Raw genomic sequence first — 18,767 nt, forward strand, 5'->3', positions numbered from 1 at the left:
ACACCTCCATCACGTCATCCGGGAGGTTCCAATCCTTGTATCTCAGCCTTTCAGAAACCATGCATGAAGGTTGAGTGTTGACCTTTGGATGGTGAACGTGTCCCTCCATTTGTGAGAGAAGATCCTCTCTCTGCGTAAGACGAATCGGAGGACAGATGGACATATCTAGAAGGTCCAGGTACCATGTTCTCCTGGCCCAATCCGGGGCAATTACGATCATGCGGCTTCCGAACCGTCTCAACCTCCTGATTATTTGAGGAATGACGGGGATCGGTGGAAACGTGTAAAGTACTGGGAACTCCCAATCCACCACAAACATGTCTCCTAGTGCTCCTGTGGGAGGAAATTCCCTTGAGCAATACCTTTCGCACTTCCGGTTCACTTTGGTGGCAAACAAGTCTACTTGAGGGGTTCCCCAAAGGGCAAAGATCTCTTGAAGGACTTCCTGAGCTAGTTCCCACTCGTGGGACAGTGCGCTCTACCTGCTCACAGTGTCCGCCGTCATGTTTTCCTCCCCGGCTAGGTGAACTGCTGATAAGGAGATTCCTTCTTTAATTGCCCAGTACCAGAGCTGCACTGCCTCTCTGCACAGTGGTAGTGACCATACACCACCTCTCCTGTTGAGGTAATGCATGGCCATTGTGTTGTCTGTCATGATCAGGACATTCTTTCCCCTGACCGAGTGCAGGAAGGCCTTCAGAGCTAGTCTGATTGCCCTCAGATCCAAAAGGTTGATGTGTAGTTTGGACTCTGATGGAGACCAACGACAGCTGATTGTCAGTTCGTTGATGTGGGCTCCCCACACCGTGAGTGAGGCATCCGTCACTACCGTTATCTCCCGCCATGGCTGCCAGAAATGTTTCACCTTCAGAATACTTTCCTTGCAGTCCCACCAAAGAAATTCCTGTGTGACCCTGCTTGGCATCTGAAGTAGGTCTGTCATCTTTCCTGAGAACTGGGACCATTGTGTTCCTAGAGCCCACTGAAGGGATCTTATTCACAGGCAGTCTTCTGGCACCAGAAAAATACAGGATGCCACGAGGTCGAGCAACCTCAAGAAATCGAAGGTCGGAAGATTCTGGGCAGTCTGGAATTTGGTACCCATCTGAAGAATGTCTTGAGACCTCGCTTTGGGTGGCGAGCTCTTTTCCAAGGATGTATCCAATCCAGCTCTGATGTACTGGAGCTGCTGAGAAGGTGTCATCTGTGACTTCATGAAATTGAGGGAGAAGCCCAGTCTGTGAAGGTAGTGGCAGATGACTTTGAGATGATCCAGGGCTTGTTCGGGAGAATGCGCCCTGATCACCCAATCGTCCAGGTAGGGGTAGACATGAATCCCCCCTCTCCTGAGATGTGCTGCCACCATCAGTTTGTGAAGACCCTCGGGCGGAGGTCAACCCGAATGGCAGGACTCAAATCTGATAGTGCGAGCCACCAACAGCGAACCGTAGGTATTGTCTATGCTGGAGATGGATTGGCACCTGAAATTAAGCATCCTGAAGGTCCAATGACACCAACCAATCCTGTAACTGGAGGGCCTGGAAGATCTGAGAAAGTGTGACCATCTTGAATTTGTCCTTCTTGAGGAACCTGTTCAAGTATCTCAAATCCAAGATGGGTCTCAGTCCCCCGTATTTCTTGGAGATCAACAAATATGGGGAATACCAACCTTTGTTCCTCTCCGCTACAGGTACTGGTTCTATAGCAACTTTCTCTAGCAGGGTTAATATTTCCTGCACAAGGAGCGGATTTGGAATCCTCAAAGAGTGTTTCCCTGGTGGATTGTTGTAAGGCTGTGCTATAAATGGAAGGCAGTAACCTTTGGCTATGGTCTCCAGAGCCCAAGCATCTGAAGTAAGGTCTCGCCATTCTTCGAGATGCTGAGACAGTCTGCCCCCCACCGGTGATTCGTGACGCAAGCTCTCAAAGTGGTTTTGGAGCGGTTGCTGCAGCTGCCGATGGCAAGGACGCTGTGGCTGTAGCTGTCTTTGCACTTTTTCCTCGTCCACCAGGAGGGTTCCTTCGTTGGTCTCCGACTGGCCATTCCTCTCACCTTTCCAAATGAGGAGTAGTACCGATATGACCGCCCCCTCCATGGTTTTCCTGAAGAACAAAAAGGCTGAGGTTGCCCAACAGCGGCCCCAAAAGATTTGGCAGCCGCCTTTGTGGTCTGCAACCTCTCAAGGCTCTCGTCAGACTTGTTACCAAAAAAGTGAGACCCGTCAAAAGGCATGCTTAGACGACGGGCCTGCACATCAGGTGCAAAACCCGACATCCGCAACCACGCAACTATGCGCATAATTGTGCTTGTAGCCATAGACCTTCTAACGATGTCTGCAGTGTCTAGTCCAGATTGAAGGGATTCACGCATGGCTTCTTTGCCATCCCCAACGATAGCTAGGAAACCCTCCCTTTCCTCCCCTTTTGGAATGTGCTCCACCGCCATTGATATGCCGTACACAGAGTGTATGAAAATTTGGGTAATGCACATGTGGGGTTGGCCGACTTAAGGGCCATACTCCCAGCTGAAAATACCTTGCGCACCCATCCATCCACACGCTTGACGTCCCTATCCGGAAGGATGGTAGGATGGTAGGGTACATCGCTTTAGTAGATGTAGCTGTGGCTGCATGGACCACCAGACTCTCGGGAGTGGGGTGTTTGGACAGATAGCCGGGGTCGCTAATGGAAGAGCTGTATTTTCTAATGAGGGATTTATCCACTGCAGGGATAGAATCCAGGGATTCCCAATTTCTGGCCACCCTATTTTGTAAGGCCACATGAAAGGGTAAGACTGGGTCTGTAGGTGGACGTTGGTCCAGAATATCAGTACCGTCATCCTGGATGAATTGAGCTGGTGGTTTAGCCCAACCTAGGTATTCAACTACATTTGACATCAGGTGCCGATACAAGGAATCAGCGTGTTCCCCCGGCTTCGGTCTGCCAAACTCAGTTTCAGGTGATGTGTCAACAACCCCTAGCATTGTGCAGTATGTCAACCAGATCTCTCATTTTATTCTCCTCTGAGATTAAACATGTTGGCCCATTAGAAGTTCCAAACTCAAGGCCAAAAGGAACCTCCTCTTCCCCAGACCGCTCTTCTTCCTCAAAAACTGAAGAGAGGGATTTAAAGAACTCCTTTCTAGGCAAAAAGAGTATAAACTTTGTCAGGAACACCAAAGGTGTAGGCTTTGATTTAGCCTCTGCCAGTTTTAACATGCTCAGAAGGCTGAGTTGAAGCCACAGTAATTTTTGGTGCTGATGATTTTGGTGTCTACAAAGACGTCGAAGGCAATGGCGCTGACTGCGTCGAGGATTCGACAGTGGTCTTCGAAGATTTCTTCTTTGAGGTATGTGGAATCTTCGATGGCGTCGATGACCTCGAGCGCCCGTCACAACTCGTGTGACTTTCTTTCATCTGAGACCTTGAAGGTTCTCGATGGGTCTTTCTTCAAACACCCAGGCTCGAGGGCATGCGAGTGTCGGAACAGGATCGCTCTCGTCCGGCCTCCGAAGAAGGCGCGGATGGAGGCTTGCCCTATTGGAACATTTCTAGCATTTTCATAAAAAATGCCTCCCACTCTGCGGATGAAGAATGTTTTGTGGGGCACTTTAATTTTCTGGGGGATTTGTCCGACGATGATGAAGAAGATGGTGACCGATGGTGCAGTCTCTTCTACGGGATCTTGATCTCTTTGTCCTTTTTGCGTCGAGGAGAGCAATCTCCAGACTCGACGGTCGAGGAACGATCAGTTTTAGTTTTACGACCTACCTGCAATTTTCCCTTCTTTCTTGCAGGGCCTAACTCGTCATTGCTTGACATTTCGAGCAGTAATCCGTGTCGTGGGCCTCCTGCAAACACCATAGGCATGAACGATGCGGATCCATGATGGACATTTTCGAATCGCATTCACTGCACTTTTTGAAACCCGAACGATGTGTAGTTGGGGTTGATGACTAAGAAATTGTTGATGATTTATTTTCTATTTTGGAAGAACTGCGTAGTAAATAAATACTAACGAGGCGCGCCGTGTCTCGGAAGCAAACACATTTGCAAAAAAATAGAACTGCTGCACATGCTACTTATGCACCCAATGACGTCACCCTCGACAGAGGCCTTCGCGGGACATCAACTCAACGCCATCAATGCATGGCGCCCTCTGCCGAGATGTTTTTTTTCCGAAAGCAGCCGAAGCTGAACGAGATATGAAAGATGAGGAATACGTTGGAGGACACAATCCATTCGAATGGTGCATTTGTTCACATCTCAGGCCCCGAAACAGCATGCCCCTCTCAAACTGTGAACAGGTAAGGTCATATTTTACACATTTATTGTACAGATGACTTACTTTAGCTATCTGCAGCAGCACAATGCAGTGCTTAATTGACTCTACCATACTCTGCAAAACAAAATAAAGCATATGTAGTACTTAGTGATGATGCACGTTAAAATAATAAAATAATACTAGAAGCATGCTTTATTCCCAACCAGGATTATAAATGTGGTTCTACAGCAGAGACCAGTAATAAGGAACAAGTTACTTACCTGTAACTACTGTTCTCCAGCATGGGTCTGGCATGGATTCACATGCTCATGAATATTCCCCGTCATCAGGCAGGGTATCCTCGGTAAAGAAAAGAAAAATCAGTATCAGTTTTCTTTCTGATCTGTCTTTCTCAGTAGTAACCAATCACTGGTCTCTGGGTCATACTGCCCCCAGCCAATGACTGCCTTCTCCCTAAGCCCCGCCTCTTGCAGCCATCTTCAGATTTGGTAGCACGCAAAGTGGCAGTATGACCAAGAGAAGAGCCGCAGAGGGGTATGAGGGAGGGTTCGCATGTGAATCCATGCCAGACCCATGCTGGATAACAACAGTTACAGGTAAGTAACTTGTTCCCTCTCCAGCATGGGGTCTTGCACGGATTCACATGCTCATGAATATAAGAATACATAGCAGTACACACATGCACAACCAACGGGAGGTGGCAAAGGCTCAACATTAAGCATTACATCAAAAACTCAACATTAAGCAATTCTTACCTCCCCCACCAGGCTCACCTTAGGCGAACAAGTTGCGCAGCACCGCTTGGCCGACCCTGGAATCCCGGTCGACGCAGTAGAATCTCGTGAAGGTGTGCGTCGACCTCCATGTAGCAGCCTTGCAGATGTCCAGCAGGGGCACACCAGACAAGAACACTGTGGTAGCAGCGATAGCTCTGGTCGAATGGGCTCTCGGACGGCCAGGCAACGGCCGGTTTGCCAACCTATGACAGTGCATGATGCAGCCGGAGAGCCAGCTGGAAATGGAAGCCTTCGAGAGAGCCTTCCCTTGGTTCACAGGTCCAAAATTCACAAATAGCTGTGATGTCTTCCGAAAACTCTTCGTGCGGTCCACGTAGAACTTCAGCGCTCTAGCCACATCCAGCGAGTGCAAAGTCCTCTCGGCCGGTGACGAAGGCGACGGGAAGAAAACCGGTAACACCAAGGGCTCGTTGAGATGGAAGTCCGACGGAACCTTGGGCATAAAGGAGGGGTGCGTCCTCAGCACCACCCTCGTGTCGTGAAAAGTCAAGTATGAAGGCTTCGGGATAGGGCCTGGATCTCTCCCACTCGTCGTGCAGAGGTGATGGCCACAAGAAACACAGTCTTCCACGACAGGAACTTCAACGGTGCCGAATGCAGGGGCTCGAATGGCGCCCCCATGAGCCTGGTCAGCACCACGTTGAGCTCCCACGCCGGGGCAGGGGCCTTCACCAGCGGGAACGATCAGAACAGTCCCTTCATAAATGCCTTCACCAGGCGATGGGACCACAAGGACGCTCGTCCTGTGGTTCTGGTGTATCGGGAGATCGCAGCCAGATGTATCTTGATGGAGGCGTGAGCCAGTCCAGCCTTGGCCAGCGACAGTAGGTACGGCAGCACTTGAGGGGCCGTAATCCGTAGAGGGTTAATCTTCTGTGCACGGCACCAGACAGAGAACCTCTTCCACTTATGTCCGTAGCACTTGAGAGTTGAGGACGCCCTGGCCTTTGCAAGGACCTCTCTGTAGTCAGCCAGGATATCGTACCCTCCAAACTCTAGTGCTGCAGGAGCCAGGCCTGCAAGTTCAGCGACTCCGGGTCGTTTTGAACTATGGCGCCTCCTTCTCTGGAGAGAAGATCCGCGTCCGTCGGCAGCTTGACTGGTGGGGACGCGGACAGGTCCAGAAGGTCCGAGAACCAGATCTGCCTCGGCCACGCCCGTGCGACGAGGATCATCCTGCACCGGGACCTCTTGAGCTGGTTGACGAGTCAGAGCAGCAACAGCAACGGAGGGAACGCATATAGGAACAGGCCGTCCCAGGGAAATGAAAAAGCATCGCCCATGCTCCTCGGCTGGGGAAACCTGCTTGTGAACCTCTGGCACTTGGTTTTCAGTGCCGTCGCGAACAGGTCGATCTGCGGTTTTCCCCATCGTCGGAAGAGTCGATCCACTTGATCCTGACGTAGTTCCCACTCGTGGCACGAGCGCAGCTCCCTGCTGAGGGAGTCAGCGATGGTGTTCTTTATCCCTGCCAGATAAAAGGGCACCAGAAACATCCCTTGGGCGACGGCCCAATGCCACAGATCCTGGGCTTCCTTGGAGAAGGCTGGGGATCTGGTTCCTCCCTGTTCCGGATATAGAACATCGTGGTGGTGTTGTCGGTGAAGATTCTCACTACCTTGCCCTTGAGGGACGGGAGAAAGGACCTGAGGGCCCAGAACACTGCACGGAGCTCCAGGATGTTGATGTGGAGCGTCTTCTCCTCTGGGAGCCAAATGCCCCTCGCGTGAAGTTTTCCGTTGTGCGCTCCCCACCCTTCCAGGGAGGCATCTGTCGTCACTGTTATATGGTGGGATGGGGTCTGAAAGTCTGTGCCCACCGTCAGATGAGCGCGGGTGTCCCACCACCGGATCGCTCGTTGGAAGGTCTCGTTGAGCGGAATCCTGTCCTCGAAGCTGCCCGTCGCTTGGATCCAGCGGGCGTCGAACTCTTGCAGAGGGCGCATCCGAAGCCTGCACAGGCGCACGAGATATATGCAGGAGGACATCATCCCGAGGAGGGACTTGATGGACCTCACCCTGGCCACGTCCGTGGCCATCAGGCGCTGCACCTTGACCAGGATGGCCTTAGTCCTTTCCTCCGACGGCGAGGCCAGACGCGCCACTGTGTCGAGCTTGGCTCCCAGAAACAGTGCGACTTGTGACGGGACCATGTGGGATTTGGGAAAGTTGATGGAGAATCCCAGGTCCGTGAGCAGCTGGACGGTCTTCGCTGTGTGATCTACGGCGAGCTCCCTTGTCCTTGCTCGGATGAGCCAGTCGTCCAGGTAGGGGTAGACGTGGATCCCCTGCAGGCGCAGCCGCGCCGCCACCGGTGCGAGGCACTTGGTGAACACCCTGGGTGCCGACTTCAATCCGAACGGGAGGGCCTTGAACTGGTAGGGCCGTCCTTGGACAACGAACCTGAGGAACTTTCGGTGTCCTTTTAGAATGGGGATGTGGAAGCATGCATCCTCCAAATCCAACGACGACAGGAAATCGCCCTCCTCCAGCTGTCCCAGCACGTGCTGGAGGGTGACCATCCGGAACTTCTGTGCCTTGATGTGCTTGTTCAGTCGTCGGAGGTCCAGGATGGGGCGCCATCCTCCTGTCTTCTTTTTCACAAGGAAGTACCTTGAGTATACTCCGGAGCCCCGGAGCCTCTTCGGGACGAGCTCGATGGCACCTCTTTTGAGCATCGCCCTTACCTCCAATAGCAATTGAGGGACGCGATTTTCCTTCCTGGCCACGGGTGGAATGCGGTGGCACTTTAGAAATTCGAGGGCGTGCCCCTGGGCCAGGGCGTCCAGCACCCAACGGTCGGTGGAGATGGACTCCCACACGCTGACGAACTTCGCCAGCCGGCCTCCCACCGGGGTGCTTCGGTGGGGGCCCGACACCGCTGTCGGTTCAAACTTGCCTCGTCCTCTATAGGCTTCCTGCGACAAGGAGCGGGCCGCTTGGCAGTACGTAGAGGAGCCACCGCCGAATCCCTTGGAGGCACCCTGCTTGCCTCCGGTGCTCCGAAAGGACGGCCTTCGTTGCCGGAGAACACCTAGCTGTCTCCGTGTCCGCCTTGATGGCTTGGAGGTACTCATCCACTGTTTTACCAAACAGATTGTTCCCGAACGGCATGTCCAAAACCTTGGCTTGTACGTCCTGGCGGAAATCCGTCACCTTGAGCCACCCTCAGCGTCTAAGGCAAACGCTGTTGCCTAGCTGGCGGAAACGGGTGTCGGCAATGTCGGTTGCCAACGTAATGGCGTGGTCCGACACCACTTCGCCTTCTTGCAAGATCTCCAGGGCCTCGGCCCTCTTGTCATCCGGTAAGAAGTACAACAGGGGGGCGATCTTGTACCATAACTCCCCGTCGTAGCGGGGCACGAACGCGAGGCCGTTGGCCGCCTTAATCGTTGTTGCAGACGACGAGATAACCTGTCGTCCCACTGCGTCCAGCTTCTTTCCTTCGCCATCCGGTGGGGAAGTTGACATTGAGGCCGATGCGCCTCCCCCCCACCCGCCCCGCTTTCTTCTTGGCTGCCGCTGAGCCAACCGAGTCTGGGGTCGGTTGTGCCCTAAGGCACAAAGGGGCCGCGTCGGGGACCCGGTACTTCTTCTCGTACCGATCCCCCTTGGCAGACGTCGTAGACTGGTTCTCGAGAAGGGTGAGACCCTCGTCCCAGAGGTCATCCAGCAGAGGCACAGCAAGGATTGTCTTCCTCTTGGCCTCGCGCCGTTGGTAAAGGAAACCTTCCTTCTTCTCTTCGGGGCAGAGCTTGTGCATTACAAACCAAATTTTCCATGTCCTACACAATGTCCTATTAGTTGTGTATTACCTCCCACAGGCACCCTGTTTCTCAATCACAAATACTTAAATCATCCCACAAACCTTCCACTTTCGAGCGAGCTAAAAAAAAAGGGCACCACCGCTTTTTTCCTCTGCCTCCATTTCACTTGTTTTCTCCATCACTCACCTCCACATCCCCTCCTCCCACGTTTATAGGTGCTGAATTTAATTAAAATGGAGGCAGTGCTGGTGTCTATGCTGGGGTAGGAAAACCAGAGCAGCATGTTCTTTGCTCATACTGGTGCTTGGGCATGGAGGAGGCATGCTGAAAAGGGCAGGGCAGTCGATTATTGGGCTTGCAATCTACATGTGCCTGTTCCGGGTAAAATGCAAATGACTAGTGCCACATTCAGGTAGATGATGGTGCGCTGGCTAATTTTTGGTCCAGAAAAGGAGAGCCTGGTCTGAGCTGGGTGGCCTTTCCAGGTATGGGTCATCGTGTACAAAGTCTGAGCTTTTGCAAAAAGAAGCCAGATCCTCCATTTACCAACACACCAGGCGACAGCTACATGCCCTCAGGGACTTCTCTGGGTGTAAAAGAGTCAAAGCAGTTAACTAATAACTAGCTCCCAAGCCTGTGGTCTACTTTACTTACAGGTGCCTTTTGAATAGGTATTCAGGCTTTATAGAAGACGTGGGATCATTGAACAGATAAAAGCAGGAAAAGACTAGTTCTAGAAAGATTACCATGTTTTCTTCATTTCATTTTTTCTCCTGTGACTTTTTCATCATGGAAGACTGGAACCAAGTTGGCTTCTGAAAATACTTTACGATGAAGAAAGGGTTCATCTTCATATGTTACTACACTAGAGGTGCGTATCCTATCATGGAACATTACAGGAGTGATCAAGAATCTGATAGACAATGATTGGGTGGAGGCTATTAGATCCCACCAGATTATTTGTCTCCAAGAGACATGGGCACTCAAAACAGCTCATATGTTAGTTTAGATAGACGCCTCATTAAAAATGAATGTCTATATACCTAACACTGAATAAGGACATAGTAGAATTGCATCAGACGTTTTTAGACCAGAAAGATCTACTATCCTAAACAACCTCCAGATAAGTATCAACACTTGGTGGAAGACTCACACTCTTGAAACGAAAACAATAATTCTGGGGGAGCTTAATATGCAGTACAGGCCCTTTGAACTAATATCAGGATTATTTGGAGAGGAAGATAGAGTTTGCGAAATCCCGGATTTAGCTGCCTCCCTTGTGTCTGGGAAAACGCTGGAGCATTTGCCTCCCACATGCTCAGAGCCTTTAGTAGAAGAGGTTGTGTTGATTAACCAGCAAAACCAAGTTATGTTAGCAGAGGATCCCAAAGTTATACCGATTATGTATTAATTAACCTTGAGATATGGGAATTCCGAAAAATCTTTTCAGTCGTAGAGAGGTATGAGGGTATGAGAGCAACCACAGCAGCGACAATTATTGCTAGTGATGGATGTTTTGCAGCCGGGGCATAGATCCAGTAACAAGGGGAATGTACCTATTAAAGTAGTAGGGCAGAGCAGGAGAATTGAATAAGGACTTGGTGCTCCCAAGCCTTCACAAAGAAATCTTACCACTACTGAAAACTGTCTAGTTGCAAATGCCCCGAGAAAATTGTTAAATTTCATGAAGAAATAATGTCCTGTATGGCACCTCTCAAGTAGATCTAGAGCAGTTAATAATAAAAGAACCATTAAAAGGACACAATGGTTTGATAAAAGTGCCAGGAATAGAACCAGCAACTAACGTTGGGGAGGGTGGGATAGTGTTGCCATTATAGTGGCTAGATCTTATAAAGAAATACTGGGAAAAAAGGAGAACGAGTTTTCCGAGTGGCAGTGGGAAAAATTACTAACCTCTACAAAACAGAAAGACAGTGCACAGTTTTGGAAACTAATAAGCAAGGGCAGGGGGGAAGACCTAACACTCATTCAAAGTAGTATACCAGAGCCAACATGGTATGAGCACTTTAGAGACCTTTATGCAGAAACACGATCATATAGACAGCAGATGGAGGATAGCGAGTACTTTGGTGACCTTACTTCTATGCATGTGGCCCGTATGTTCAATGAGGTTAAATCTGCCACTGATGCTCAAAAAACCAGTAAAGCACCCAGCCCAGTAATATCCCGGCTGTTATGTATAAGAGAACCTTTGATATGGTCCCCATACTTAACCAGACTATTTATTGCGGTAAGTGAACGAGAACGCCACCTACAACTTGGACAAATGCAGACATTTTTAAGAAGGGAGGAAGAGCAGAGACCTCGACTTATCCCAGGAGCGCCACTTCTCAGTCCCGTTTGACGCGTCGGCTATATTACAATTCCCTAATGAGACAGGTTTATTAAGGGGGAGAATGGTGGGACGTATGGAGGACAGGGGACTATGGACTATGAGTACGTTAGTCACTACGGTGAGTAACAATTACTCCTAACGTCCCGTCCCCTTTCCTCCATACTGTATGGGCGATTAAGACCGAATGCAGCTCTGTGGAGGAGAGTTGCCCCTCTAAGAAAACAGGTTTTATTAAAACCACCCAGCCAAATTCTGCCTCTGATCTGGCACTGGCATCCACGCAGTAGTGTTTGCAGAAGGCCGGTGGGGAAGCCCAAGTAGCTGCCTTGCTGATCGTCTGCATTGGAACGTGTCTTTGGAAGGCCATAGCCGTGGCCTTGGCTCTGATGGCGTGGGCGTGCATGTTTGCTGGCATAGACATGTGCTGCCCCTCGTACGCCTCCTTGATGACCATCACCATCCACCTCTCTATTACCTTGAATGCTTGACAGCCTGGTTTGACCCACCGAAAGTGACAAACAGGGAATCCGATTTACATAAGCTCTTAGTCCTGCCCAGCACCACGTTAAGGTCCCACACAGGGTGTGGGAGCTTGACCGGGGGTACAATCTGACCAAACCCACCAAGCGCTTTTTGACCACTGGGAGTGGAGCAGGAGAAGAGGTAATCTCCCGCGTTTCTGTAAGATCCTATGGCTGCCAGGTAGGTACAACAGGCCTGCCTCCCTGAAAGTGCCAGATGCGCGGAAAAAAGACAGCACATGGTTTAGTGTGCATGCCAGGGGGTCTACGTCATTTGCCTTGGCCACGTGACAGAACCTGGCCCATTTGCTCTTGCATTGTGGAGCTGCTTTTTGCCCTCCTGAATGAAAGCCAAGTTGCCTTGAGACAGGTGCAGATGTTTTAGGATGACGTATTCAGGAACCAGGCTGCTTGGTCTAAATTCTGCAGAGCAGGATGAACCACTGTACCTCCCTGCTGGGATAATAGGGGGGCTGGTCCCAGTGGAAGGAGGACTGGAGGTTGATCCGACAGAGTTCTGAGAACCAAGGTCTAGCTGGCCACTGCAGCGCTATTAAGATGAAATGAAGCCTCTGAGACTCCTTTATCTTGCAGATGACCCTGTGAATCAATGGGGCAGGGGGAAAATTTATGCACAGAGGTTGTTCCACTGAATCTACAACGCATCCCCCACAGAGCCCCTGCCTCGCACCATCCAGGACGCAAACTATTGGCATCTCCTGCTGCTCAGGGTGGCAAATAGGTCTACCATTGGGTGGCTCCACCTGATTATGTCCCGCAGACACCCTTGTTCAACAACCACTTGTAGCTGTCGACCCCCCAGCCTGCCGAGTACTCCCCCGGGAGGTGGACTGCTGGGAGGCAAATGTTGTTCGATAGTGCCCAATACCATATGCCGATGGACACTCTGCAGAGGGGAGGAGACCTGATGGCCCCTTGCTTGTTGTGTTGATGTAATACATGCATGTGGAGCTTTCCGTCTAAATGCAAACCGACTTGTTGCCTACAATGGGGAGGAACGCTTTGAGAGTAAGCCATCTGGCCATCATCTCGTGCCAGTTGATGTGCTCCAGTTGTTCCTGCTTTGACCAGATTCCATGGACACTGTGGTTGTCCAGGGTAGCCCCCCATCCCTCCAAAATTATGTCTGTGGTAATGGTGACCTCCAGAAGTGGTTGTCTGAATGGCCTGCATACTAACAGGTAGGCCTCTGTCCTCCATCACAAGAGATCTTGGTGCAGGTGTTGTGGTATGCTGACTAGAGCTGCTTGGGAGCCCGTTTCCTGATTCCAAGAGGCTGAGAAGTGTAGCTGCAGCCTCCTCATTCTGAGCCTTGTATGTGGCACCGCCAGGAGACACGTTGCCATTATTCCAAGCAGGTGTTGGTACCACCATGCCGAAGTTACTGGTCTGCTGAGGAAATGTCCCGTGGCCATCTTGATTAAAGAGATCTTGTCTTCCGAGGGAAAGGTCCTCTCCACCCTTGTATCCCAAATTAGTCTCAAGAAGGCTATGAACTGGGTGGGAAGTTACTGATTTCTTGAGGTTGATTGAGAAGCCCAATTCGAATAGCATGTGCATCAGGCTGGCTGATGTGCGCTGGACTCCCTCGGGGGGCCTCCGCTCGTACGATCCAGTCATCGAGGTATAGATAAAGGTGGTGGCCTTCGGCTGTGAGCAGGGCTGCCACTGCATTCATTCTCAGAGCCGAATTGAGGCCAAATGGGAGGACTTTGTATTTGAAAAGAAAGCCCATGATCCTGAACCATAGGAAGGAACGATGGGGCTCCCAAATCGGGACGTGCAGGCAAGCATCCTTCAGATCCAGGGAGCACAGTGTCTCCACTATAAATGCTGGCGTAACCATCTTGAGCTTTTGAAGATGTAGGGAAATGTTCAAAGTTTACAGGTCCAGTACAACTCTATGGCCAGCCTGGTTCTTTTTCTGTATGACAAAGGGCAAAGATGAGGGAATAGAAGGCCATGCCTCGCTGTGAGGGTGGAACCTCCTCCACTACCTGACTCGCCATGAGCAAGCGGATCTCCGCCAGAAGAGTTGATGTCCAATTCTGTGGGAGCAAGGGGGCGGGAGGGAATAGGGGATAGTGGTATCGGCAGGCGGAAGCACTAGGAAACCACTGAGGGAAATCATGGCTCAGCGAACCTTGCCCTCCAGGAATTAATGTGTAGGGCAAGCCTGCCCCCCGACGGATAACTGTGGATCTGGATGGCACTGTCACTGTTTCTTTCCTTCTGAGGCTGGTACCTGGGAGTGGGGACTGGAATAACTCCTTGAGCAACGATTTGTGCTGCTTGCGTCGGTGCTGACTGAGCGACCTGTCTGGCTGCTTAGAGTGGCGCTCCTGGAAGCCCCTGTACTCACCAAAGGTACAACCTCTGGCTATAGCTCTTGGAGGCGGGCTTAGTTAAAATTGCCAGGGACTTGTCTGAGGTGTTTTTCTGTTAATCAAGCTCCTCATCTGTAGATGATTGAACAAGTATCGCCCCCCCCCCCCCTCTCGAATGGCAGGTCGAGAATGTGTTCCTGCACGTCAGGGTTAAACTTAGTCGCCTTGAGCCAAGCTGTCGTCCTCATGTCAGTGGCAACACAAATAGCTCTACCTGTGGTGTCTATATGTGCCACTGTCGACTCCATGATGTCCTGGGGTACTATCTTAGCCTCTGCCAGCCCCCCCTTGAATCTCGCCCTACTGTGGGCCGGAAGCTCAGGAAGGAATTGTGCAACCTCCCGCCATAGCTTTTGGTTTACATCGGCTAGCATGGAGTCTGCATTAGCCTGCCGCAGGAGCGCAGCATTAGAATATATCTTTTTTTCCATAGGCCTCTAGGAGTTTTTCTTCCTTGGCTAGGAGGGGTGAAGTAGGGGTAGACATGAAGCTTTGTGGCTTAGCATACATGGAGGCCGCCGTTATAACCACAGAGTGAGGTTGCAGGTGCACCGACAGCATGAGGGAGTCCCCAACCACGTGCCGATATTTGGCACCTAGGCGCTTGTTTGTAGGCTGTGTAGAGTGTGGTTTTACTCAGCCCTTCTTTCTTAATGACTCAACATCTTTCTTCAATGGGATCCCAGTCTTAGTGGTTGACCGGATGGTAAGCACCTCAGCCAAGAACCCCGCCTCTGGTTGCTCAGCTTGTGGCTTCGGGATCCCCAGGTATTCCACAACGCCGGCCAGTCTTTGGGGGAAGGCTCTAGCTGAGGAGGCGGTTTCTTGATCCTCCTCGTCGTCCTTGTCCGCCGATGAGTCCTGCAGGTCAGGACCTGCTGGCTGAGTGCTAGAGGGTGCTGCAGGCGGTTGTGGCGCGCTACTGGGCTGTGCCAGAGGCTGCGCTAGGAGCTACACCTGGGGCCGAGCTGCTGTGACGATCTGTGTCTGGGCCTGTGCTGGTACCCGTGTATGAACCACTACAGGTGGTTGACTGGGTGTCGGAGGGAGCATGTCTTGGATGACCACCCTAAGTATGGTCCCCATTTGCGGCGACCTCATGAGCGTGAGGAACTTTTCAAAGAACATGTCCCTGCATGCGGGTGAGGAGAATTACTTGCATGGGTGTGGGTCCTTGGACTTGTACCTGTTGCTGTGGTCTACCCACCCCTTGCCTCAGGTAGCAGGGGTCTGAGTATCACCTCTGCGTGGAAGCAGTTGGGTATGCAGTGGACAAAGTGACTGGTGTTGGCCAACCCCACCTTGGCAGGCATTCCGAGGCCTGCGCACTGGAAAGGAGAGGCCAGGATGTGCCGCTATTTTGTGTGCCCGGGTGGCCATTTTGTCTGGTACTGCGCCACGTGCCTGCTGGTTGAAGACTGTCGTACTAGGACCAGTCTCCACCTGCTTGCTTGACTGTGAAAGCTTGGACCTTCCCTGCACCTCAAGCAAGGACCTAGGAGGCAGTGTGCGCTCAGCCATGTCGCCGGTAGTGCTGGTATTGCGTTTAGGCGCCCTCATGTTTATGCCGGTATCAGGGCTAAGCCCCTCGGGGAGATCCCTGGTACAAGAGCCTTGCGTCCCCTCAGTTGCGGGACCGGGAGAATGCTTAGACCCCCCTAAGCCGTGTGCCGGTAGCTCGTAGAGCCTCAGTCCCCCTGCTGGTAGCAGGACCTGGAATGCCCCTCACGTTGGACGCTTCCCTGGGAAGGAGTCGCCTGTGCAGGGTGCAGAGGAGAACAAGGCACCTACCTTTGGCCTGGTCTTCCTCCTGACATACTCTTTGATGTGCTCTGTTGCCGATCTTGAGAAGAACTCCCTCCACCTGGCCAAGCGGGTCTTCAGCGAGCACAGGGTGAGCGCGTTGCATGCCGTGCTGCCATGTTCCTCGCCTAGGCACCAGAGGCAGTGCGTGTGCAGATACGATGTGGGGAAGGAGCCCTCGCAGGCCGGACACCTGCTGAATCCTGCCGCAGTTGACATGCACCAGGTGGAGCGTGGCACCGGAGGACAGAGTACCTAAGACTCTTAAGAAAGCTAGAGGAAAAAAGGGAAAAAACGATCCCAGGGGAAGTTAAGCATGGAATTACGAGCAAGAAGTAAGGGCCTCAACCACAGCCTGTGTGAAAGAGGTCCACTCCCGCCGACGCGGAAAAGAGGACTGAGGCGTAGTGCCGGTGGGCAGAGTTAGGATAGCGCATGCTCCCGGAGCCATGCCCCCGCGCACATCTAAATTTAAAAGGGAAGACAATTGTTTTTGGTGAAAAGGGTACAGTTTTCCATCCCTATCGAGGAACGCCCATACAGTATGGAGGAAAGGGGAAGGGACATAGGAGTATGAAAGATTGAAAGGAAGAGCAAGAGAGAGAAAGAAGGATGGAACAGACTTCATAAGAGGACAGATGGAGGTGAAAAGGGTAAAGTAGGACCGGGTGAGACTGGGAAAAGGTACGAGCAAAAGGGGAAAAAGGCAAATGAGCTGATAGGGAAACATGGAGACATAGTGTGAGAACCAAAAGACAGAACAAATAAGAGTCTAATGAGCAGTGAGAACGGTGTGAAGAAGACTGAACAGCGTGAGAGAGTGGAAAGAGATGAAGAAGGAATAAAAAGTTGGTTAGAGTGAGGGAATAAGGGGAGACGGAGAGAAGTGGAGAAAACTGGGAAGGGATACTGATTGGCTAGGAGCTATGAAGAGGATAGGGACAGGGACAGAAAGTGAAAGGGCCAAGGACGTCTTCCTTCAGGGCAAAGCTATGTAATGTGGCGGCTGAAGATCTAACAAGTGAGTTGGCCCCAGGATGAGACATGGCCTCTTGTGGTCAGAAAGCTTCATAATTTTTCTCAGACAATGGGGTTCAACAATATCCTTTAATAAAAAATAAAAATAAAAACTTACACATGTTGTTTCCTTGAGAGTTTCAATTTTCTGTTGGAAAAACAAAATATAAAAACGTTTGTATTGTTTTTTCAAATGTGAACCCATAACAATGTTTGACAGACTATCCGAGTTATTAAAATAATTTGTAAATGTATCATGAAAAGCATGGTTTTAGAAATGAGTCGCCTAACACAGTCCAAGCCAATATAAGAGAAACCACAATAGATTGTGCAGTCATACAAGAACCATGTGTGATAGATTTGTTTAAAGACAGCTATTTCGGCTTTAAGGGGCTTTAAGGGTTTCTCAAAATATTTTTACTGTACTCTAAAACGTAGGGGATGGTAACCGTGTCCTCACCAATATTAATAATAGCAACAAATAGAATAAGAAAATGAAATAATGACTACTCAAAGTGCATGCCACAAACTGAGATGTCATTAAGTGAATGAATGGTAGATATTCCCAAGGATGCAATATCTAGTCAGATGTATCGGGATCTGTACTTGAGAACTGAGCGTGTCTAGCCAGGCGCTGAAGCCAACTATGCTGTATTCAATGAAGTTCATGGAATTGCAAAAACAGATTTGCACTATGTTTTAGCAAAGCCAAGATAAGAGTGTGAAGCTTTTTAAAAAGGTTTCTTCAGAAGAACAAGTTACTTCTTACCTTGTAACGTTCTTTCGACGGGATGTTCCTCCGACGTATTCCTCATCTTAAATATCTCCTTCCAGCTCTGCTGGCCTCGGAAAATGTTTTCTCTAGAGGGCGTTGCGCGTCAACGTCCTCCGAGTCGATGTCCTTCGGCAGCCGCCGTATCGACGTCGACGTCATCCTGCCTATAAAGGCCGCGCGCAGCGTCCGTTGCTCTGTTCCGTTTTGTAGCCCACAATAATACTTTCTGGACTAACTAATCACCCTGAAGGAGCGTAAGCTGCAACAACAAGGGAAGTAGAACTGCGGGGATGGATGGGAGGGTCGATGAGGAATACGTCGGAGGAACATCCCGTCGAAAGAACGTTACAAGATAAGAAGTAACTTGTTCTTCGAAGGGATTGTGTCCTCCGACGTATTCCTCATCTTAGATAGGCTCCCATAGCAGTATTCTATATTCGGAGGAGGGAGTACTGACTTCACGCTGTCTTCTATTGATGAATAGAATGCAGTACAGCCCTTCCAAACCTAGTCTCTTGACTGGAGGAGGAATCCAGATTGTAAAAACGTGTAAAGGTATGGACAGATGACCATGTAGCGGCCGCACATATGTCTTTAACCGGCACGCCTCTTTTGAGGGCCGATGAAGCTGCAATACCTCTGGTCGAATGAGCCCTAAGGTTTTGAGGGAGCTCTTTCCCTGCCAGTTTATAACATTCCAGAATGGCTAGAATGATCCATCTGGAAATGGTCTGCTTAGTTATTGGTAACCCCAGCTTGTGACCTGTGTAACCTACAAACAGCTGGTCTGCCTGTCTTATCCTGGCTAGTCTACTAATGTAGAAACTTAAAGCCCTCCTAGGGTCTAGCCTGTGTAACCTCTCTTCCTCTTTCCCCGGGTGAGGAGGAGGATAGAAAGATGGTAGGGTAATCTTCTGAGTGATATGGAATTCAGAAACCACCTTTGGGAGGAAATTAGGCTTCACTTGCAGGACAACTTTGTCTTTGTGAAAGATTGTATGAGGGGGTTTACAAGAAAGAGCTTGTAATTCGCTCACC

At 50.7% G+C, this 18,767-nt stretch overlaps 1 protein-coding gene across 7 annotated transcripts in view; it reads right to left on the reverse strand.

Annotated features, from left to right (window-relative positions):
- The window catches only part of OSBPL9 (oxysterol binding protein like 9), a 1,764,730-nt gene that overhangs the window by 1,282,568 nt on the left and 463,395 nt on the right, over positions 1-18,767 (reverse strand). For all 7 annotated transcript variants that reach the window (XM_069642205.1, XM_069642206.1, XM_069642209.1 and 4 more), the window contains 2 exons: positions 17,073-17,102; positions 4,350-4,400 (listed from right to left, as the gene is read on the reverse strand). In XM_069642205.1, the coding sequence (XP_069498306.1) occupies positions 4,350-4,400; positions 17,073-17,102 (81 nt within the window). The remainder of the gene's footprint in view (positions 1-4,349; positions 4,401-17,072; positions 17,103-18,767) is intronic.

This window comes from Ambystoma mexicanum, chromosome 1q (genome assembly GCF_040938575.1).
Source record: "Ambystoma mexicanum isolate Mex_15411 chromosome 1q, UKY_AmexF1_1, whole genome shotgun sequence".
Taxonomy (NCBI): Eukaryota; Metazoa; Chordata; class Amphibia; order Caudata; family Ambystomatidae; genus Ambystoma; species Ambystoma mexicanum.